Genomic DNA, 23,731 nt, shown 5'->3' on the forward strand with positions numbered 1-23,731 from the left:
GACTTGCATCGCAAGTTGCACATTTTGGCTGGCTCAAGCTGAACAATCCCGCTCCTACATTGTTGTACTAATCGGATTAAATCGGCATTTGCACTTGCCCCTCGGTGCACACAATGCACACAATGCTCTGCGGATGGCAATTTAATTAAATTTCTATGGCAGACATTTTTAGCACCGGCAAAGGAGCACCAAGTTGACACACAAGGACTCTCGCAGCTGCTTGAATAATTGTGAGCTCCTGATGGAAATGAAGTGTGGTTTTAATTGCCATTTAAGTGCTGCTCTTCCTGTCGGCCATTATTTGCTGGCCAAAGGTGGCCAAAAGTGGCCGAGCTGCTGATGCTGATGCTGATGCCGATACGTAAAGAAAGGGACTAAAAGGTTTGGCCATCAACATCACTCATACGCAACGTTGAGCAGTGAGCCAGTGGAGCCAGCTGAAAACACAATATGGTGTGTGGGTGTAAAAATGAATTGCCAGATTCAAGATTACATTTATCAAATCCCTGCACTCCAGCGGCTTTTGTAAACTCAAATGGGGCATTGTACAGGTGTAAATCCTGCAGAATGGAGGTGAAATAACTTGTATCTCGTATTTATTTTGCATTTAAATTTCATGTACATTGCCTGTCCAAATATTGTTACTAAAACAAACAATTCGTTGCGAGGTGAAAGAACATTTTCGATTCGATAATGGATTTGCGGGGCTCTTGGTTTTTGCAGAAACTTGCTCTTGTTTTTTTATTGGTTTTTCCTTTGTAAATCTTGTGCATTGCGGTAATAACTTTATCAGCTGAAGTTCTTCAACATTTTCTTGGGCCCAAAACAATGCTGTTGCTTTAAAAATGCACCAGGTACTCTACATAATAGCTTTAAATGTTTTTCGAAGTGGAACTTACCCTTTAAAGGGTAAAAAAATATATCGTATCAATTGTTTAATTTGATTATATTTAAAAAATAATAATAAAACCCTGGCAATACAAAAATACCATACGACTGCTATTTATAAAGCCATGATATTTCATACTCCAGACTTCTGTCGTCAAATACTATAAATGATATTATGTCTAAGCTTTTATTATAAGTTATCCTAAATGCTTGTTCCAAAATACATTTTAAGAATACCATTATACCCAAAAATACACCATAATCTTGGCTAAAATCCCAAAATGATGTTGTATAGACTGTAGGTATAGATATAAGAGGGGTTTCCACTGCAAGAGATGGGATGACTCGTAAAGATCGGTTCTGATCTCGGCTGCACACGATCACCATTGCCAGCGGTTGCCGCAACCGACCGTCAGGGGGCGCCACTGCTGGGATTCTTGGCCTGAAATGCGATGGTTTCCCCAATCGTCGATCGTCGATCGTCGATCTTCGATCGTTGTCCGTCTTCTGGGCATTTTTTGTCGAACCTTTATGCAATGCCACACCTGGCTGCTACCTGCCTGGTTTATCTGGCCGAATACTTGTAGGCCGACCTCATGTAGGCTTACAAAAACTTTCACCGAATTTTTCAAGTGACAAGCACTCGGAATTCATGGATCAAAGACGACAAATAATGGGTAGTACCGGCCGTAGTAACTAAAAATAAAGCCAAATATGCACACAGTATGTGTACAGTGCGTTGTCGACAATTTCGCTCGTTCGAAGGTCAGGAGTACGCGCTTGGTCGCGAAACTTCTCCCTGTAAGCCAAAGAAAACAAAAATATATGAAAAAAAAGGGGGGAAAAAAGAAAAAGGCACGATACGATAACGTTTCGAAATTAAGCCAGATAAACAGCATAATTAATATACAATACGAAACCCGTTTCAACTGAAGTCCGTTAAGTAAACGGCCCGTCCGCCGACAATTGTATAATTTCGGGCAAAAAGGGCGTGTGTGTTGTGTGTGTTGTGTGTGTGGTGTGTGTGTTTGGGGTGTGTGGTGTGTGCATTGCGCAAATCCGCTTCCATGCGGTCTTTGCAGTTGCCTTCACCGTTAAAAGAAAATAAAATACAATTAAATTATGTCGAAGAGGCAACACATTCGAAATCTGGTCAAGGTCGCAGTGGCTTTAAGCAGCCCTATGTGCCAGCACCAGACACCCAGTTACAGATACAGTTATAGATACAGATACAGATACATAGATACAGTTAAAGATACAAATAGCCAGCTAGCAAATGTCAAATTGCAAATGCCAGACACCTAAGCTCTAAGCTCCAAGCTCGGCGGCTCAATTAGCTTCCAATTCGATTGTGGTCGCCTTTGGCGCTTAGTGTCTGCATGGAGCAGCAACTATGGCCTATGGCCTATGTACTGTGGACTGCGGAGCATCCAAATTGCGGAGGACGAGGGCCAAACACCCCAATGTCCTGCACCCACTTAACAAGTATGGTTTTAGTAGCCAAATCAATAACCCCACCCCCGCCCTCATAGGTCGAATGGGTGATGGTGGCCATCGCATGCGATGACCTGGCTCGCTGCGTGGATTTCCAAAAATTTCGAAATTGAAATTGAAATTGAATCTACTTGCCCACCATCGTTGGATCGCTGGGTTTTGCAATGCGGGGTTTGCATAATCACATCCACGCCGAGCTCTTTGGCTGCTCGTGCTCGTAATTTCATTCCGTGGGCTCCTCTGTACATTTGTCTACATGTGTATACTTTTCGGGCAGACACGTGTGCCGCAGCTCCGGTGTTGGCCAACATGGGATATATGGGATATATGGTATATGGTATGGTGAGTTGACATCGTAAGTGACTTTGCGTTGGTGGTTGTGTGTTAGAGTCCGGCCGAAAAAGGACCAGCCTCTCTGTCATAATTATGAGAAATGAGAGCGTAAAAGGTTTTCGAGGGAGTTAATTATGTACGGGGTGGGGCTCTTTTGGCCCCAGGATTTCCACCTTGCCGTTGTCACGTACTAGTCATTTGCCAGCTCAAATGCCACTGATTGCTAAGTGAAATATTGAGCACTGTCATTCTTATAGTTGCCATATCAACCTACTATAATAGAGAACATAACTTGTAAGGTATAGTTTGATTGCCTATCATTTGCGCACTGGGTAAATATTTAGCTGATCAAAATAGGCGAAATATCTGCTTAAAATCTATATCAATCCATTTGAAATGTGCAGACGCGTTCGCCCAGCCTTATCGCATTATCCCAAGCGATTTCGGTGCTGTCAATATTTTTATTCGTTTAATAAATCGGATTATGCTGGGCAATCTGTTACAAGGGCTTAGGAAACGCAGCGCCAACGAAAGGCATTTATTTTATTTCCCCCTACTGCCAGCCGAGTTGAGTACATCAATAAAATGCTCCACAGTGGCATTTCGGGGCGACGGATAGACGAAGGAGTGGCGTAGTCATCTGCGATTTACAGCTCCCCATCAGTGGGAGTGTGGGTCCAAACACTTGCCCCATGTCCCCTTCCGCCAATTGGCGCCTTAATAAATACTTTATAAATTTTCCTGCCATTCCGGTGGAGACGGCTTGTTTATTAGGAATTGCCTGCAAGACTTCGGCAGACTACTTGGCAGTAGTTTCTCCAACCGGTGGCGGGATATACGTGACCCGCAAGGCATAGCCCACGATGAGCAGACAGTTGCCATGGCCAATGGGCAATGGCCCAGTTGACCATGATCTGGTTAAAACTCTCAGGGGAGCGAAGCTGGAGCCGGATGCCGGCACAAAAGAAGATGCCCAGCTCCGTTTATTACGTGTAATAGCTGCGGTAATTGTCACGTAGCCAACGATGGGGCAACTAAGGACACTTGGTCGTCGGCTGCGCTCGTTTCGTCCATGTGCCATGGGTGCGAATCCCGAGGATTACACCCAAGCCGATTACGCATGCAGCTGCAGTGGGTGGATGACAGAGAGTAGAGGGCAGATGGCAGTTGGTCCAATTTCTGTGGCACCGGCAATTAGGCATTCGATAATCATGAGTGATTGCCAGGCAGACCGCAACGGGCCAAAGGACTGGGGGCACCTGCGATTGGAACAGTGCTGGAATTTGCTACGGATTTGCAGTTCATCAATCAGCGCAGCTCGGTTTGACCACAGACGAATTCATTTGATGTCCTCCAAGTGGCAATTGATTTATCCCATGGCCTGTACGCATATCGATCCATTCTGCGACTCGACTCATTTCTACTTTGTGCGAATTGGCTTTACTTGCGTGGGAATAGAACGCATCCTCATCCCCATTCCCATACCCATTCTCATCCTCATCTTGGCACACACACTTTTCTGCGGCTGACAGCTCAATAAGTGGATGCCACTCCACTTGCCGGAGAACATTGCATGCAGCAGCGAAATTAATGCCCAAGTCATTAGCAGCAAATGGTCAACAATGTGTGCGATTTGCATCCTTTCTCCTGCACTTTGACCCCCCCAAAATATCCTGTTGCCCAGTTGGCCAGTTGCTTTGTTGGCCCAAATGGCAGAGCTCCGGAGTTAATGACGAGGTGAAGCCAAACTGGCAGGCAATCAATTAACCTCCGGCATGGACTACTCCTTGGATAACTATACTCGTTGCCCAGTTGCTGAAATGCCAAAATGGAGAAACAACGGCCCGAAAGTATACAACACTTGGCTGAATGAACCCGAAGATAGTTGTCGTTTTATTTCGATTTGATTTCATCTTATTTACATAAGAACACTGAGATCTATACATATACAAATATCAGATTATTAATTGCAATTGCCAGTTTTCGTTGAAGTGGGTGAGAGCTAAAATGAAACGCTTCTTTGTATACACTATGCCATCTATTTTCTTAGTGTGCCAAATATCCACAATGCCAAGTTATCCAATTGGCATTTTCAGCTACTTGAAAACTACATAAAATTGGATTTTTGGCACCCGATCGGGCTTCTTAATTTAGTTTGTGGACCTCGGAGTGTCTGCCACTCCATAAGCTCCGTCTGACAACCATTTTTGAATGTTAGGAATCCGTTTTGGGAGTGGACTTCCTTGAGTACCCTGTAAAATCAGCCTGCTGTCAAATGCTTCTCGAGTCATTGAAACCTTTCACTGCACCGTGATCAGAATACCTTTTACTTTCGGGATTGCTCGCTGCAAGGTAAAGTGTGGAAATGAAAATATTAAATATAGCACAATGGTCGGTTAGCTTGCGTAAATATCACGCATACGACATGTGGGACGAATGATACCAAACTTTAAACTAACTGCATACCAAGACCAACAAATTCTCTCGGTATACATAGCATTTCCCATAAATCTCAAATATTTTTAAAACCATTGTGCTGGTTTCTTAACCTACTGTTCTTTCTAAAATCTTAGTCCAGCTGAGCATTTTTCATTCCTCGTCTTAGCGTGTGGCGATCTCAATTTAGATTGGCATTATCGATTGCAACCCATTTAAGGTGTAAACACACAGAGGGAACACGAGGTCAACGTCTAACAATAACTCACACTGAAAAACACGCTTAAGCGCAACTCTAAGCATACACGCACACATATTAATAGAAATCTGGAGGGGCAATTTGGTGGTCACGGAACCTCCTCCATACAACCACCCATCCATCCATCCAACTGGTCACACATCCATCGTTCCACACGCATTCAGAACGCGGCGGAATGGCGTTGACAACCACAGTTTCTATTGCATTCACATTGCATTGCATCACATATTGGCGCACCCGATCCGTATCCACCTCCACCTCCACCTCCACCCATTGCTAATCTAAAGTGACTCCGACTCCGCCATCTGCGGTCGGCGGCGGCTGGCTCAGAGGCGCGGACTCTCGAGGATCGTGTGGCTGGACATGACCGAGTTGGCCAGCGCAATGGAGTTGCCGGCCACCGAGAGGTTCGTCTCGTTCTTGGAGCGTCGCCGCCAGAAGCAGCAGGGAGCGCACAGCCGCTCGCACACCCTCATCCCCTTGAAGGTGTCCACGAAGGCGCGCCGGAAGCTGGCGTTCATGAAGCAGTAGGTGATCGGGTTGCAGCAGCTGGAGGAGTAGGCCAGCAGCTGGAGGAAACTGATGGCCGTGTAGTCCACATACTCGTACACCGTCGGCCCCAGCAGCATGGTCATCGTGTTGATCACGTACAGCGGCGTCCAGCAGATGAAGAACTCCAGCACCAGGACGAACAGCATCTTGACCACCCGCTTCTTGCTCTCCAGACTCTTCGTTTCGTTCGATCTGCAAGTCGAACGTTGTGGTTTTGAAATGGAAATTGCCATATGGCCATGTGGCTGAGCATCCTCGCTGTAGCACTCACCTCCTCAGTCCCGCCTCTGTGATCCGCAGACTGGGCTGCGACAAGGACTTGCGCCGACACTCACTGTCGCTCACGTAGCCCTGCTGCTGCAGTTGCATCTGCTGGCGCATCCTGTGCATCCGGCTGCAGCACTCGCCATTTCCAGCTCCAGTGCCGCTCAGAATCACAGTTCCACCGCCGCCGTTGATCTGCTGATGCCGCACGGACTTCACGGACGCACTCCTCATGCAGTACAGATGCCGCCTGCCCTCGCAGGAACCTCCTCCGCCGCCGATCAATCGCCGCTTGCTGCCACTGTGACCGTAGTCCGCTGCAAGAAAGAAAGTTAAAAAGTTAAAGTTAAGGAATTCAAACTAAACGTCATGAATTCGTGGCTTAAATGCATATATGTAAGTTGAATGAATGGAATGGAATTACTTATCCGAAAACATATTGAACCAGAAATCAATTCCAAGTACATTTTGAATGCCCTGCCCATTGCTGCTGTCTCGAATCTCGCGTGATTGAAGCATTCCAGCCATTTGATTGATATACAGCAATTGCGAGGCTAATGAGCCGCAGTCATGGAATCACGCAGCTCCACTGTGGATGCAACTGGAGTGGGATTGTGCCTTTCCAGCTTTTCAGATGCCCGAAGATGCAGATGCTGCTGCTACTGGTGCTCTTCATCCTTTTGGCCGCCACGCTGCTGTTTTGGAAATGGCAGGGCAATCACTGGCGTCGCCTGGGACTGGAGGCACCGTTTGGCTGGCCATTGGTGGGTAATATGTTGGACTTTGCCCTGGCACGACGCTCCTATGGCGAGGTTTACCAGGAGATCTACACGTAAGATCCATGTCAAGTGTGCCTGGTGTAATGAAGCTCTGGTGACAATCAAAACTTTCACCTTTTTGTGACAGTCAGAACCCGGGAATGAGATATGTGTGCTTCTATCGCCTGTTCAACGAACCCGCCATTCTGGTGCGCGACCAGGAGCTGCTGCGCCACATCCTGGTGAGCAGCAACTTTGCCAACTGCGCGGACAACGCCGTCTATGTGGACCACCAGCGTGATGTCCTGGCCAGCCACAATCCCTTCATCGCCAACGGGGATCGCTGGCGACTCCTGAGAGCCGACCTGGTGCCACTCTTCACGCCCAGTCGAATGCGCCAGACCTTGCCGCATGTGACCCAAGCTTGTCACTTGCTCCGGGATCAGGTGCCCCTGGGAAGGTTCGAGGCCAAGGATTTGGCCACGCGCTATACGCTGCAAGTGGTGGCCTCTGCGATCTTTGGGCTGGATGCCCACTGCCTGGGGAGTCGCGAAAAGGTGGCTCCACCAAGTCGCTGGCTGGAGTGGCTGGCACCGCTCTTTCAGCCAAGTGCCTGGAGTTTGCTGGAGACTATGGCACTGCTGCACTCGTCCCGCTTGGGATGCCTAATTGGCCACAGGTTGGTAAAGTAGGTTCCACCTTGTGTGCTACCTCTGATCCATTATCTCCTTGCAGATACGTACCCCTGCCGCTGCAGCATTGGTTCAGGGAGTTGGTGGCAGCTAGAAGTGGCGGCGACAACCTGCTCCAATGGCTGGCGGAGAGCAAGAGGGGCTTGGAAATGGAGGAGCTGGCTGGACATGCCACCACTCTCCTGCTAGAGGGCTACGAAACCTCGGCAATGCTACTGGCATTCGTCCTCTACGAATTGGCCCTCAATGAGGAGGCCCAGCAACGTCTGCACTTCGAATTGGATGCAGTGGCTCAGCGCCACGCTGGCAATCTGCTGGACCAAGTGGCTCTGGGTGAGCTGCGCTATGCTGAAGCTGCGCTCTTGGAGGCACTGCGTCTGCACCCGGCCATGCAGGCTCTGCAGAAGCGCTGCACCAAGTCATTCACGCTTCCTGCCCAGAAATCAGGAGCAGGAGAACTCAAGGTGCATGTGGGCACTGTGCTGGTGCTGCCCGTTCAGGCCATTCATCTGTGGGTGACACCACCTCGTACTTTTTAGTTTGACCAAGAGCTACAGTACTTTTCCTTCCAGAGATTCCGAATTGTATCCGGCACCCAAGGAGTTTCGTCCAGATCGCTTTCTGCATCAGCCACCAATGGGCTGTCGGTTTCTGGGCTTCGGTGCCGGACCACGAATGTGTCCGGGAATGCGACTTGGACTGCTCCAGACGAAGGCCGCCCTGGCCACACTGCTGCAGGATCACTGCGTCCTGCTGGCGGATGAGGGGCAGTGCAGGGTGGAGGTGTCGCCGCTCACTTTCCTCACCGCCAGCAGGAAGGGCATTTGGCTGCGTTTTGAGAGAAGGACACCTGAATAAGGCATTAAAGCCTGTGTAAAATGTGACACCTACTGTATAGATCGCACATGGAAAGGTTCATCTCTTTTGGTAGCAACACGGTAATAGTTGGGAATGTACTTAAGAGGGAAATGGGTAAGAGACCATATAGCACGCAAGTTTATTGTCATTTGCGGTTGGGCGAGTAGTTCAGCTGAGCATAATTTAAATTGCCATCGAAAGCGCAGTTTGCGGATGGAATTCTTGGCACAAATGGTGGGGGGAGCTGTGTGGAGCTGCTAATAATATGGCAATTTCCATGAAATTGCTCAGCTTGTTCGCTGATAGGACATTTGCGACATCCGGCCGACATACTCGCTTTGGCTGGGAAAATTTATGACAGGGTAATGTCAAACGATGGCCTTAAACGCAACGGGAAAGTTAAAAATTTAATCAAATTTATTGTCACAGAGAAAGGAGCAAGCAGTGTGTGTGAAAATGGGAGCCATGGGTCTACAGTGGAAAATCCTGGGAAATGGGATAACGGCCTTTAACGAGCGCATAAATGCTTAAATGTTTAAATGTTTAAATGCTCGTCTCGTGCATAATTTACGGCATTTAAATTGACCTTTTTAGCGGGGTCAGTTGCCCAGGAAACGAATCGCTCGAGTGCGGCGATAATTCAGTGTTCCAAGTGAAGGCCTATGCTAATGCACACTTTCCATTTCGCATAAAGAACTGTAGGCACCTGGAGGCACCAACCCTTTCATGCAAATGAGTCGCTCGGGGAGCACAGCTCCTCCTGCAGTACCTCCAACACCCACAATAAATTGGACCAGAGACTGAGTAATATTATCGAAGATTAAAGTAAGTCCGCTGCTCGGTGGGCTCACTGTGATTTCCACGGGGACTCCGCGGGTGACTTCGTCGCTTTGTGGTCGTGCATTTAACATACACGTCACGTTATCAACTCGCATCCGCGGAATTCGAGTAGGTTCCTCCACTGGGGGACTGTTCTATATTTACGGCCAACCTTGTCTGCTGCAGCCGAGCATATACAATATTCCGCATTTATTTAAATAAATAAGTGTATATATAAATATATACATATAAGTGTGCTCCCACGCTTTAAGATGGCATTAAAGGCGAATTAGCAGAATTGATTTGCGCTGGCTTGCCTGGGGCTGCCTAGAGTTTTTGTGCCCATAATCTGGGGATTATTCACAGCATCCGCAGCTGGAGAGGATTGGCCATGAATGGGGGTGGTGGTGGTGGTGGAGGAGCCATCTAGCCATGGGGAGCGCTCTCAAAGCCGGCGATGCGAATGCAAATGAAAGTAAAAACGCCGGCAGCTTTCGCTTGCTATTGTCTCTTGGTACACACACTTGAAAAACTTGGACAGAGTGCTCCTCCAGGCTTCAGCCTGCTTTTCCCATTACCATCCTCATCCTCATCCCCATTCCTATCCCCATTCCCATCCCCATCTGCAAGCCACCCAGCCAATTCACTTCCGCGATTTAGGCAAGACACTGAAATCTCCTCGTGCGTGGGAAACTTTGCCGTGCAAATTGTGTGTGACGCAGTTCGGGGGCTTTGGGTCTGGGTCTGGGTCTGGGTCTGGGTCTGGGTCTGGGTCTGGGTCTGGGTCTGGGTCTGGATCCTTGGGATGAGTTCAGTAGTTGAGCTAATCCCGATTGTCGCCGGTAACAGTCGCAACTATTAATGCTGCGCCACTGAACCCACTGAACACAGAATTCCCATTGACCCAGATGACTGACAAAAAAATCCACGAATCTTTTATATCTATCTCTTACCGTAGTAGTTCTGGGAATGGTGGTGGTGCTGCTGGTGCTGCTGGTGCGGATTGTGCTGGTGGGTCACAATCGTGTCGAGGGACTGACAGTGGCTTCCGTTGTGCCGTCGCTGGCTGCCAGGTCCTGTGACAGCGGCGGAGGAGGCGCTGACCTCCGGCCCACTGCTGCCAAAGTTCATGGCCCGTTCGTTGCGCATGCTCACGTACAAGGTGCGCGTGATGAACAGGTAGGTGAAACTCAGGGCCAGAAGTGGAAGCACCAGCAGGGCCAGGTCCAGGAACAGGTTGTAGGCCCGCTCGTAATTCAGGCTGTCCGCCGGCCACTGCTCGCGGCACTTGCGAAGTCCTGGCGAAAGTTGGGTATAATTATTGCGGATTAGTGACCCGGATTGGGTGGCACTACACTCACCTGGTCGACTGGTGGGCATCAGCTGGCTGAAGGCGGCGATGGGCGTCATGCACACCAGGCTGCCCAGCCAGATGATGGCGATGATCTTGTTGGCATGGTTGATCGTCTGCCAGGTGCGCGACCGCAGCGGATGGCAGATGGCGTAGTAGCGCTCGCAGGAGATGGCCACCAGTGTCCAGGAGGAAACGGCAACCGAGGCAGCTGCAATCATGATTTGAAAATCAGATAATAATACTATAATACTAATACTATAAACTTGGTGTAAATAATCTTTAAACCAGAATGCCTTGCTGCTTTGAGAAATCGAATCGCTCAATTAGATGACGTCCAACTTTAAATTTGTTCATTGCCTCGAAATAATCATCGCAGTGGCAAATAATGGCTCGGGTCAATTTCCCGGCGGCATGGGAATTATGGCTAATCCACCCTTCGCAAACTTTTGACTTTTATGGCTCCAATATTAATGGCCATTTTCCCGTTCCCGGCTTCTGCCCTTCGCCTCCCCCCATTAACTTTTATTCGGCTCACTCATTGGCAATTGTTCCGCTTGCTCCGCCGACTGACTCCATTGCGTTGTGCTGGCACAATTAAAATGTTAATGTCTATGGCTCTGTCTTTGTCAGATCCAACTTGTTTATTTTCATTCATTTCATTTCAATTTTTTTTTTGTATTTTCTGCTCTTCAGCATGGCGCTATGATGGCAATGGTGGCGCTTTTAATCAAAATCCCCACAGCCTACACGAAACACAGTTTTCAAGTGTTTCCGGCAATGGTCCATTGTCGCTCTAATCGCCATCCCAATGGTAATCCCCTATTCCCACTCCCATTCCCACTCCCACTCCCACTCCCACTCCCACTCCCACTCCCATTCCCATTCCCATTCCCACTCCCACTCCCAATCCAATTCCCGATCTCAGTCCCCATCCACAACCTAATCCTGGCGGGCACACACACTCGCAGCACTTGGCAAGTGGATTCCGGAACCACGGACCACCTCAAAAACGGGTTGCGGGCCTCAGAATGGCGAATGCAAAATGCTCGAAAGGCAGAGTGTGGCTGGCTCCATTGGCGGGATGATGAAATGGAACGGGCAGAGCTCATTAACAAAATTAAATTTAGCTCCGTCGCGTGGCGCCGCCATATACGCACCCTTTCACCCCTTTACCCCTTTGCCCATTTCCCCTTTACTCATTTCCCCTTTGCCATTTTCCCTTGCCATTTTCCCTTGCCATTTTCCCTTTGCCGTGGGAAAAGCGAATGGGAGGACCACAGGGAAGGACCATGGCTCAGTGATTTTCAGAGTCCGCAACAAAAATGTTAATTTTATGGATAAACTGAAAATAGAAACCGGACCGCAGTGTGAGCCCACAATGAATTCAACGAAAGGCAAATACTCGCACGCCCAATTTCGCGGCGTTCCTGGGGGGGCGTGGCATCCGGTTTTGAAAAGTGGCAAGTGAAAAGTGGCAAGTAAAAAGTGGCAAATGGCAAATGGCAAATGGCTAAGCGGAAAACTGTGTCGAATTTGGGCACTTGTAAATAGAATCGCTGATTGAAGGCAAACAACATCAGCATCGAGAATTTTGACTTGGCCTTTCTTCTTGTTGTTTTTATTTTGATGATTTGGGCCAAGGTTTTCACACGAGCTTTTCATAATGCCGGGCTAAGTCGAGCACATCTCAGCTGTATCCCTGATAATCTGCCCACTTTGGAAGCTGATTTCCGTTTGCAACGTTTTTCCCCAGGATTATTGTGTCGCAGTCATAAAACAAGCCAAGCTCCTGGGGCCCCTGCTGAGTGAAAGAATAAAATTATTAAATATGCATCTCTTATCTGACAGACGTTGCTGTCGAGGTCCTTATTCAAAAACATGACAGATCGCCGGAGGAGGCAAATGCTGTCTGCCAGCAGAAATGTATCAGTTATCCTAATCTGTTTGTCTGCTCTTAAATAGCATTTTTAATGCTTTCCCAAAGTGATAAGTTTTGATTTATGTATTGTTACTAATATTGCTGTGCAAAAGATTGGGATTATGTTGAAATACACTTAAACTACTTGCGGGCTTGGCTTAAAATTATTAAAAATATTATTTCATCTGCTTTATTATGAATAAAACGATTTTGAAATATGTTTAATTTGCATTTTTAGAAGTTATTAATTCTGCATAAGTTGGGCATAAATTATAATCCAACACAGTTTTTAATAACAAATAAATGGGTTATTGGGCTTGTTATTCATCGAATTTAAATTATGTTTTAAAGAAGGACACACTTATTTTTCAGCTTTTTCGAATGCAAACCAACGCGTTTGTTCGCATTGTTCGGAAAATGACAATTTGATGGCTGTGTTGACGAGCAGCCATCTCAAATGGAGCCTGTGTCCACATTTGGTCGACTGGTCGACTGGTTCTCAGGTGCTCAGGTGCTCAATGCCAACTCGGGTTGAAAAATGATCCCCCCCGTGGCTTGACCATCCATCGAGAGCACCATCCAGCATCCACCATCATCCAGCATCATCCACCGCCATCCAACATCACCATCCTCCGCGTGTCCTGGCATTTTCGCATTTTGCCATCCTCGCATCCGGACATTCTGCACTTGGGTGCGTGGTCGAGTGACAAACCTGAAATGGTTCTGCCGTGCAGAAATATCCTGCCAGGTGGATGGGTACACGCTGCAAACTGTGGCAAATCAAACCGAAAGTGTGCAAGTGCGTAGGTTTTCCAAATGGAAAATCTCGCATTTTAGTTGCTTTGTTGCACATTCCCCCCCCCCCCCCCCCCTGTTAGGCTATGGATCACATAATTTCGTTTGGTCTGCGAATGGAGCATCCAGTTTGTGGCTACTACTAGTATTTCATGAGCTTCTTGGACAACAATTAAGGGGTCCACAAATATGCCACAGACTTTTCGTCCACAATGGAAACTTGCAAAAGGTCAGTGCGAACTTTTTGCTGCAGCAACAAAATGAACTTTCAACTTTTCATAACTGCTAATTGTGTTCTGCGTAGAGGTGAACAGGTGCTCGGGTTTCCATCCATCATCCATCCATCCGTCCATCCACTCGGAAAGCCAAGTGAATTATCAGTGGGTTGTGGCCAAACATTTCCCAGCCGGTTATTTGCTTTTCGATCTCCTCCAGATAAACCGCTCCGCTCACCTTTCGACTCCATCTGGTCATCTAGTCGAAAGTTACATTAAATTAAGCCAACAACCGCAAAAGTATAACTGGCGTTTGCCCCAAAGAACTAGCTGCACTTCGGCAGCCATCCAAATGCCACGGGCAATTTGCCCAAACTTTTGGGTATACCCACCGCACGTGCACTGAGCGAATATCTTGTGGTAGAAATAAGTGAGCGGCGGATAATTGCGGTCTAAAATGCTGCTTCAATTAATGCTTCACATGAATCAAATGAATATCTAATAGCTAGAATATTAAAACATATGATCGACGGATCAAGAGAAGTCTACAAGTATGTTGCACTGAACTCTATGTTTCAACACCAATGCATGGAAAAACAAATGTGGAATTTATGGCCAAGGTCCTTGAATATGTTCAGAGTACACAAATGTAACATTTCATTTATCTCTGTTTACCTTCATGCCAACGGCAAATCCAAGGTAAAGGTAAATACAGGCAACCTTTGAGTGCGGTTTAGCGAGCAGACTTCTCAGCTTTTGAGGTGATGACCAAGGAAGTTGGAAGTGGGAAAGTCGCTTATTTGGTTGGTAAATTACGAGCAAGTTGAGTTGTGTGGTCAAAGGAGAAAGTTGAATACCAATTAAAAGTGCTGCCGCCTGTCGGAGACTCAATCATCATCCCATTATCATCTCATCATCATCATCTTCATCATCATCATCCGACTGAAAGTGGGAGGAATCAGATGCAGCACTTTAATCCCGGACACTTTGCTGCAATCATTTTTAATTCGCCTGTTTAATGAGTGTAAGGTTTAGTGCAAATAGTAGCGAACACAATGAAATGCGACCGCAGTTAATTGCTGCTAGTTGCGAGAGTGGATCGAAAAGTTTGCCTGTTGCGGCGATCATGGGGCTTAAAAACTATTTCGGTTAACCTCTGCCAACGGATTTGAATGCTTTTCATTTGATGCGCAAATATTTGGATATCAACTAGCGCAGCATTGTTTGCACAGGATATGGCGCAGGATATGCAAAGGACACACTCGGCACACACACTTCACGCACTATTTATGTATTTTTCACGGCTGGCGTAAATATTTAATGTAATTTATATGCGAAAATTGCAATACAAAACAGCTTCATGAATTATGCGTATCGAATTGGGAATGACTTTAAGCGGCGCATGCAAATCGATTGCCAAAACATGGCCCATTTTCAATCATTTTCCATTTTCCATTTTCCCCACTCCCCACTCCCCACACCGCGAAATACGAGATTTGAAAACCAATCCAATTCCGGATTGCCCTCTGGTCTTTGGTTGTTTTTGATTAAGCGCCCCATTCGATGCGATGCGCTGCTCAATGACAATGAGTTCATCGTCCATTCGTTCGACATTTCCCAGTTACACATAACTGAGAGTGGATTTTTATGGACTCGTGCGTGTGTCCCCCTCATCCACAGGGCTCCAATAAAAATAATTCCAAATTTGAGTCAACAATAAAAAACGGTTGTGCCAAAGTTTGGCCTTTTCAACGCTCGATGGCAAGTTGGCAGTGATGGCAGAGATGGCAAGATGGCAAGCTGGCCAGATTGAAATGGCGCAAGGATACGCTTTTTTTCCAGATGCCTGTGGATTTGGGATGCTAGCAACAGATGCCTACCCTCTACTTGTGGCGCCCCCTGAGGATAGACAAGAGGTATCAGCTTGTTGTTGCTTATTGCTGTTCTTTGTCGGACTGCTTCCCCTTGATTTCGCCCATAAAAAATTGTTAAAAAATATAGCTTTCCATTGTTTTTCTTCCCCCCCCCCCAACATATTGATACGCTAAGTTAAGGCCATTGAAAAAAGAGAGCAACTTTTTACCGCCTCGGGGCTGCCTGATGCTCGGTTGTCTGTACAAATGTATGTACATATGAGCATGTGAGTTATAAAAGTGCCATAAACTGAGTGGAAAAGCCTCAATCGACATGAGTTTGTATGTGGCTGTGGGTTGGGGTGCAAATTGTAAAACACAACAAATTAATATGTCCTACACACTCACTGGCCAAATCGAGTTGAATTGGAGCTGAAAGTTAGGTGGGGTGGGCTTTTGAGAATTGAGTTTTGGCAACGCTGGGACTTTGCATTTTAATTGGAAAACTAGGGGAGACTGAAGCCCGAAAGCTGTTGCATATTTTTCGGTTGATTGGACAAATTTATCGACAAGAACCGAAAGTTTTCGCAGCTTCGTGCTGCCCACAATCGATGAATCCATTAAAGATTCACTTGCTGCTTGCTGCTTGCTGCTACTTGGAGTACTCCATTTCGCATTCATGACATGGCCGAGTTAGTTTAGGTTGGGTAGCGTACTCACAGTGCCATGGAATGGCCATTGTTGGGTGACCTGTTTATGTCGCTCGATTTACGGACAGTGCAATGGCCGCTGCACTGCATCCCCAAGTAGCTGGGAGCAGGGAGCTGGGAGTTGGGAGCTGGGAGTTGGGAGCAGGGAGCAGGGAGCTGGGAGTAGGGAGTTGGGAGCTGGAAGCAGGAAGCTGGAAGCTGGAGGCTGGGAGCTGGAAGCAGGAAGCTGGGAGCTGGGAGCTGGGAGTTTGGAGCAGGGAGCAGGGAGCTGGGAGTTGGGAATTGGGAGCGGGGAGTTGGGAGCAGGGAGCTGGAAGCTGGAATCTGGAAGCAGGAAGCTGGGAGCTGGGCAGGTAGGGCAACTAGAGCATGGCGTTAATTTATGGCACACTTTAATTAAACGAATGTGAGACACAGTTTGTGAGTGCTTTGCATAAAATATGTATGTGCGTATTAATAATGCATGGTAAATGCTCAGCTGATATGTGAAATTAACTTTCAGTTTGAGGACTGCGTTTGCAATCTTTTTTAATGGCCAATCTGATTTTCTTGATTTTTAATGTTTTTCTAAGATTCATTCAAAGATTCAGAATTAAACTGTTTGCTGTCACAAAATTGTGAATCCGATCTGCACATCTACTAATATTCAGAGTTGGTATATAAACTCTTTCAGCCACGCTTAAGATTAAAACTGCATTCAGTCGAGATACTTTGAAGTAGTAGTTTGGTTACCCTGACCCCCTTTTTTCAGATAAAAGCTACTAACTATCTTTCCTATTCATGTTGGTCCCGCTTTCATTTGATCAAATAATACCTCGTAATCTTTGAGCGCCGAGCACCGCATTTGGTGACCCCGATTCCGCTCAGTGCACGCTTTTCTATCTGTGACATTTGCCCGGTTTTTTTGCCAACTATAAGCAACCCATCTTTTATGCCATCCAGAGATGGGGAGAAAGTGCCAGTCCACGGCGTGACTTTCACCCAGACGGGCTACTTAAACACGGCGTAATTGTTGCCATGGCAATGTTTTTTCAATCTCCTGCGCCTCCGCTTTGAAATGCCTTTCGCAGTCATTTTTTATCCAGCGATAAATTGCAAAATAAATTGGGTCCAAGGAAATTTGCGGCAGGTTGTGGGTTGTGGGTGCTGTTCTGGCATCAACGCCTGGATGGCTGAAGAACTGGACAACTGGAGAAGTGGAGAAGTGGAGGCACCGAGATGGGTCTTGATGGCAACTTGACCCGCCACAAAAGACGAACAGTTGAGGTGGCATTGTATAGGTGTATAGGTATATGGGTGTGTGTGTGTGTGGCTGACATCAATGCAACAGGGCAGAATGCGTTGCATATAAGCCATGTTAATTTCACATTAGGCCCTGTCAACCGCACTTTATGGTCTCCCCTTGGAAATCCTCAAAGGGCGAAAAGGAGCTGAAAAATCACCTTTCATTTGTATTCCCTTTCTGTGCCCATGTGCCATGTGCCATGCTCCTTGCTCCATGTTTCCTGCTCCTTGCTCCATGTTCACGATGTCCTTGTGCCCTGAAGACGCCTGTCCGCCCAGTCCCCGCACTTCACCCCCCGCCGCCCTGGTCCCATTAATTCAGCACAGGAGTATATTTCATTTTCCCACGCAAATAATACTCACACGCAGAAAATGGCGCTAGAAATCTCTCTCTTTAATTTGCCCAGTTTTTAATGGGTTTTTTTTTGGCGCTCGTTGAGTATTTTATTTAATGGCCGACAGCTTTGATTTTGATCTTGACAAATATAACCTTTTTCCGCTCCACTCTCCACTCTCCCATTAGATTTCAATTTCGAGCAGTGTACGCTTGAAAACGGGGAAACAATTATACGGGAAGCTGATAAAAAGTCTTTATATATTTATTAGTAACATATTTTCATTTAACTCATCACTTTCGCCTCTACGTGGAGTTGAATGCAAATTGAAAACACACAGAAGCGCACAGATTGGCGATAAAAACCGTAGTTAAATGCCTTTTTTTGTGCACAGGACATCGGTGGCAGCAGAGGATTTTTCACTTAGTTGCAAATATTTATATAATTGAAAATCAATAACCATGTCAATTGTGTGTAACTCTGTGTGTCATAACTTTCCATTATTTCGCTTACAGAACAATTTTCGAGCGCGATATAAAGTGTCGTCTTTTTTAACATGCCATACATACATTCAGATCGATAGATGATAGCGTAGATGAATATAAAGTTGGCAAAGGACAATTGCAGATCCATTGACAAAAATTATAGCGGCGATTCAGTATACAATTCATTATGATTGAGTGGCATTAAGTTGAGTGGCGCATTCATATTCATCGCTGGTCGCAGAGTTTCCAGCTCTCGTGCAGTTAACTCTCATTAAGAGGCGAAAACAACATGGCCAGCATACACAGCGAATATATATGTGCACTTATGCCCATAAGTTCAAATAATTGCGTCCTCCTTAGTTAAATATGCCGCCCCTTTTTCTCTGCCCCTCTCTCCGCAGATGCCGTTCAAAGTTTGGAGCCAAACAGAGTGGGCGCATGGCGGCAAGGTCGTGGGGGTGGCACTTTGGGGCGTCAATAACATGTACCGCCCACATGGGAAAAAAAACAGAAAACAGCAAACAGAAAACAGCAAACAGAAAACAGAAAACAGCAAACAGAAAAAAACGCAAAAACCAAGAAATAAAGAAAATAAAACGAGTTGCCACTGAAGAGCAGCGCGGTTAGTTCATATTTCAATTCGTTTTTCTACTTATGCTATTTGGCCCCTAAATGTTAACCAAGTTCCATCACAGACTGTGAAAACTGTGGAAACTGTGTGCTTGTGCATAAATTTGCTCATTACGAGTGCCTTTGACCCTTGAGAAACTAGCTGGAATTGCACTGTGAGCGGATTTTTTGAGACACCTTGCTCCCTGGCTGGCCTAATTAATGATTACGTCTGCGTGGCGCTGATTCGTATTTGTGTTGCCAAGAAAACAAGAAATAATGGAATAAAAAAAACAAAAAAACGAAAAAAAAACGAAAAAACGAAAAAACACAAAGCAGAGCAAAAGAAAATTCAATTAATCATTAATTTGTCGAGCTGTCAGCGACTTGGACGTCTTGGACGCGCACAATGGGTGGCCCATTCACAGGTCAGGGTTCAAGGACGTCCTGCCTGGGGACACAAAGTGCAACCAGGTCGCGCAGTAAAATAGAGTGAAGATTCCAAGACTTGCAGCCATAAACTTGCATCTAAGCATGACCCTTTGGCACACCCAAATGTCCTTTTTAAGAAACCTTTTCCTTGTTTTCCCAGCATATTGCTACTTTAATTGGATACCAAACTAGGCTAGTAAAGCAAAGGTGATGGATCAAAAAAAGCTACACTATATCCTTAAAGTGTTTTTAAAACAAAACACTTTCCTTTTACACTCCCTATAGTAGACACCATGAAAAGTTGCTAGTATTGCTGTCATACTTTAAAGTCTTTCTTGCGATTCCCATAAAAACGCACTTGTTTTCACTTTTATTAGCTCTAATTCCGAGCCAAAAATCAACAGCTATGTATTTTTAGTATCTCCCTAGTTGCCGACCAGCGTTGAGCTTCTTATTGCTGATAAATTCGTTACACTTCTCGTATATAGTAGTAGCTATAACCAATCAGGACTTACAGGAGTTTATCCTTTGGTCTCGATTTGCATAAGTAATGGCCAATGCCTGCATTTCTTGAGCAAGCAAGCTGATGAAATCGAATGACAGTGGGTGGCGGGCGATTGGATGGAGGTGCAAATGCAAATACCACTGCCACTGGCCGCAAATGCATAATTACGACCATAAATCAATGGGCGTGGTCACGCCCACTCTGGAAGGAGCCAGGTCGGGACAGGACAGGACAGGAAGATTGGAGGCCAGGAATCCAGGAAGGACGTAGCAGGACATCGCACTGCACCTTGACGTGATGATGGCCATAAATTGGTGCCTCAGCGATGACATTTTCAGATTTACGATCCACGACGAGTCGACGCCCCGTGCAACAGATGGAAAGGAATGGGAATGCGAAAAGGGATGAGGATGCGGATAAGGATGAGGATGAGGATGCGGATGCGGATAAGGATGAGGATGAGTCGTCCTTAGAAACTGAACGTTAGCTCTTTTCGTGGGCCTCGAGACAGCGCCGAGTGCTTGCTCAACAAATTGGCATGTGTGTGCCAGAGCGCTCAGCTTGTTTGCCAGCCATTGTTATTATGTTGTTAATAAGTTAGTGCGGGGGCGGCCAAGATGGCTATGTCAGGCCACGCCAGGATACGCCAGGATACGTCAGGATACGTCAGGATATGTCAGGAGGGAGGAGGGGAACAGCGGTTCCGGAAGTACCGAAAACAAACTTGCAGCAAAACAAACAACATTACCAGCACGTCTGAAACGGAAAGGCAGGAAACGGGAAACAAGTCATGAAAATGCAAGGAAGGGTGTCAGAAGGATCAGCGAGGGGATGTAAGGGATGTGGAGGAGCTGGAGGAGCTGGAGGAGCTAAAGGAGCTGGTGGAGCTGGAGGAGCTGGTGGAGCTGGAGGAGCTGGTGGAGACTACAAGAGAATCGCGACGTGACGCTGCATAGCAGAGTGATTTTCGCCATACTGCCATGGCTAAGAGAAATTCCATACTGCTTAGGCTGCGACTTAAGTGCCCCAATGCCAGAGGAACAGGGGAACAATAGCTGGGGGGGGGGGGGGGGGGGGTAGGAGCAACGTGTTTGGGATCGGCACAGTGTGCATTGGGAAATTGAGCAGAATGCTGAGCAGGAGCAGAGCTCCCGGCAGGCAAGTAATTTGCATTGGAAATGGGGATCAGCCGGAATTAATCTTGCGGGGAATGGAGGCGAGGACTGGCCAGGACACGGCTTCATCTCTCGTTTGGATGCGCTGCCAGGATGGGGGAAACAGGTGGAGGTCCTTTCGCAAACGTTGAGCAAGTAATTAGAATGTCCGATGGCATGCACTTTGATTAAATAAGCAAATTAATGCCGCTCGGCTTCGTGAAACAGCCCCAAAACCGAAATGCTGGTAAGCACTTGTGACAGGTGTCAAGGCCACTTCTCAGCGCCACTCTGCTTCACTCTGCTTCACAGGACTCTGCCGACAGGACATGCAATCACGTCGAGGGCGAAGCATATCACAGATGGCCTTATCCGAAGCTGGAGACACAAATTAATGTACGGCGAGAATGTTTGCCCAACTGACTGACTGGACTTTTCAAGGGCCAAACTTGAGTTTTGGGCTCAGTTATTGAGTTGAAATGGTTTTAAAGAGCATGTTTACAGTGCGTGTGTGTGTGTGTGTGTTGTGTGCGTGAGCCTTTTTAATCTTTTGAACCCTTAGGGAACCCATAACACATAACCCGTTTCTTGCTGCTCGGGGAAACCCCGAGTGTCGTTACGCAGATGCGGGCCATCATAAAATACGGCCATTCTCAGGCGAATGCAGATTGGGAGACGAGATACAGTGCGCTCTTGCCAACAAAATATGATTTAGGCCATAAATAAGCGCGGAAATTGTGCGTAAAATCGATGGCAGACACAGTTTTCACAAGTGGAAAAGTGATGTGCACAAGCGCACAATCTAAAATACTAAGTGCGTTCATCTAAAACTTATTTCCTATCGCCCCCAACTTTGTATATATTATCTTTAGCTAAGCTAAGTGATTTTAAAAGGACCTTTTAGAGAGAGCCTTTAACAAAGGACATCTTTATATTCTGCCAAACGTCATTTACCAAAGACACTACTAGGGATTTGTTAAGAACCAACGCGAAGGCATCATCGATGGCCACTCCTGTAGAGAATCCACTTCCATTTACAGTTAGACGACCCATTTCTGCACTCCCAAAGGCTTCGAAGTATTAAATCATCCTCGAAAGCTTTGGGGCCCAGTGAGACAAGTGGCCATCGGCCAGGTGCACTGGGGATCTGGGGTTACGACGGAACATATGCCTTTGGTTATGGGCTTGCTATGAACTCCACACATGGACATCTGTCTAGTTTTGGGCATCATTTGACCTTTTCCTCATTGGAGGCACTAGGTACGGGTTCAGATGCAGTTGTGGCTGGGGGTTTGGGTATGAAAGTGGATGCGGATGCGGGTGGTGATGCGATGGAGGCGGAGGAGCGGGTCAAACGGATTTGCTGATGGCGACGCCGGCGTCGGAAATACTGACACGACACCACCTGAACCGAGTCCATGAACCGATCCATACAGTTGGCCAGGCAGTCGTGCTCCGTGGAGCGCAACTCCAGTCCCGGCATGGCAATGCATACGTCGAAGCAGCGATGCGTCATCTTCTGGATCAGCTCCTGGATGTTGGCCAACACGATCTGCTGGCGAATCCGCTCGAGGTCGTGCTGGTTGGGCGCCATTCGACGAGCGATTTTGGGACTCGGTCGCGGGGCTGGGGACTAATGATTGCGGGATTCACAGTTGTGTGCTTGGGATCACCTTTTAATTTGGACACGGGCCAGACATAAATGAACTGGCCTACTGGCCTGCATCATCACTCACCCTGTGCAAACTGGATGAGCTTGCAGAGCAGCTCCCCAAAGATGAAGTGCCTCAGCAGAGTGCCGACCAGGGTCACTGGCATGCAGAAGACGCCGAGCAGGATGTCCGAGATGGCCAGGTTGAGCAGGAATACGTTGGTGATGGTGCGCATGCGACGATTCTGGACGAGGGTCAACACCACCAGCAGGTTCCCCACCACGGCGCACAGCAGGATGGCCGAATAGCACGGCACCACCCAGATGGGCACATCGGCACTGACCCGCACCACGCTCCTGTTACCCGGCGTCCTGGCGGTTGCGGGCGGCGCCAGTGTGCTGCTGCTGCTGCTGCTGCTGCTGCTGCTGGGTGTGCTGGCTAGGCCCATGTCCAGACCCAGATCCACATCCAGATCGAGTCCGAGATCCATTTCCAGCACGCTGTAGTTGAGGAGATCGCCGGGCGAGCCAGTGATGCTGACTGCACCGGAGATCTCGTTGCTGGCATTTAAGTGGATCGCGGCCTCCTTGGCCAGCGGCAGCGCCTGGCGCAGGAAGCGGTAGAAGGCGTCAATCGTGAGGCCGAAGTAGATTCGTTTCTGATCCCGGAACAGCACTCGCAATCGCAATCGCAATCGGAGTCGGAGTCGGAGTCGCACTCGCACTGTGTCCACACACACTTCGTTCACTTTCACGCAACAAAAATGGGGTCAGGCCGGAATTTGAGTGTCGGCACGGCCGATATGGAGTTCGGGTTCCGCGTTGTGTGTCGCGCCTCGCAATCTTCGCGAAGCACTGACGGCGAACGTCGGCGCTTTTTGTGACCACCAGCCGGCGCCAGGCGACCGCAACATGCTGCCAACACGGACACGGTGGCACAACTCACAACTCACCACAGGCATGGCAACATGTTGCCAGCGTGACTTGTTGATATATTCATGTTAGAAATTAGAATATGTGCTCGTCGCAATTCTATGCGATCACACCTTGATCAAGGTTTGAATATATGAATAAGAGC

The 23,731-nt window shown here is 47.4% G+C and overlaps 3 protein-coding genes across 3 annotated transcripts; 1 reads left to right on the forward strand and 2 right to left on the reverse strand.

Moving 5' to 3' along the window:
* Window positions 1-4,585: 4,585 nt before the first annotated feature.
* LOC120456715 (cholecystokinin receptor type A) lies at window positions 4,586-23,462 on the reverse strand. Its single transcript, XM_039643697.1, has 5 exons — window positions 22,739-23,462; window positions 10,715-10,915; window positions 10,307-10,651; window positions 6,234-6,543; window positions 4,586-6,154 (listed from the first exon to the last, which is right to left on the reverse strand). Exons 1-5 carry the CDS (start codon window positions 23,142-23,144, stop codon window positions 5,737-5,739), a joined length of 1,680 nt encoding a protein of 559 aa, XP_039499631.1. The 5' UTR covers window positions 23,145-23,462; the 3' UTR covers window positions 4,586-5,736.
* On the forward strand, window positions 6,730-9,248 carry LOC120456716 (probable cytochrome P450 308a1). The gene is made up of 4 exons (XM_039643698.2): window positions 6,730-7,058; window positions 7,133-7,663; window positions 7,720-8,187; window positions 8,249-9,248. The coding sequence occupies exons 1-4, from the start codon at window positions 6,784-6,786 to the stop codon at window positions 8,532-8,534; spliced, it is 1,560 nt and encodes a 519-aa protein (XP_039499632.1). The 5' UTR covers window positions 6,730-6,783; the 3' UTR covers window positions 8,535-9,248.
* On the reverse strand, window positions 21,901-22,700 carry LOC120456718 (mitochondrial import inner membrane translocase subunit Tim13). Its single transcript, XM_039643699.1, has one exon. The coding sequence runs from the start codon at window positions 22,594-22,596 to the stop codon at window positions 22,231-22,233; it is 366 nt and encodes a 121-aa protein (XP_039499633.1). The 5' UTR covers window positions 22,597-22,700; the 3' UTR covers window positions 21,901-22,230.
* Window positions 23,463-23,731: the final 269 nt, after the last annotated feature.

This window comes from Drosophila santomea, chromosome X (genome assembly GCF_016746245.2).
Source record: "Drosophila santomea strain STO CAGO 1482 chromosome X, Prin_Dsan_1.1, whole genome shotgun sequence".
Taxonomy (NCBI): Eukaryota; Metazoa; Arthropoda; class Insecta; order Diptera; family Drosophilidae; genus Drosophila; species Drosophila santomea.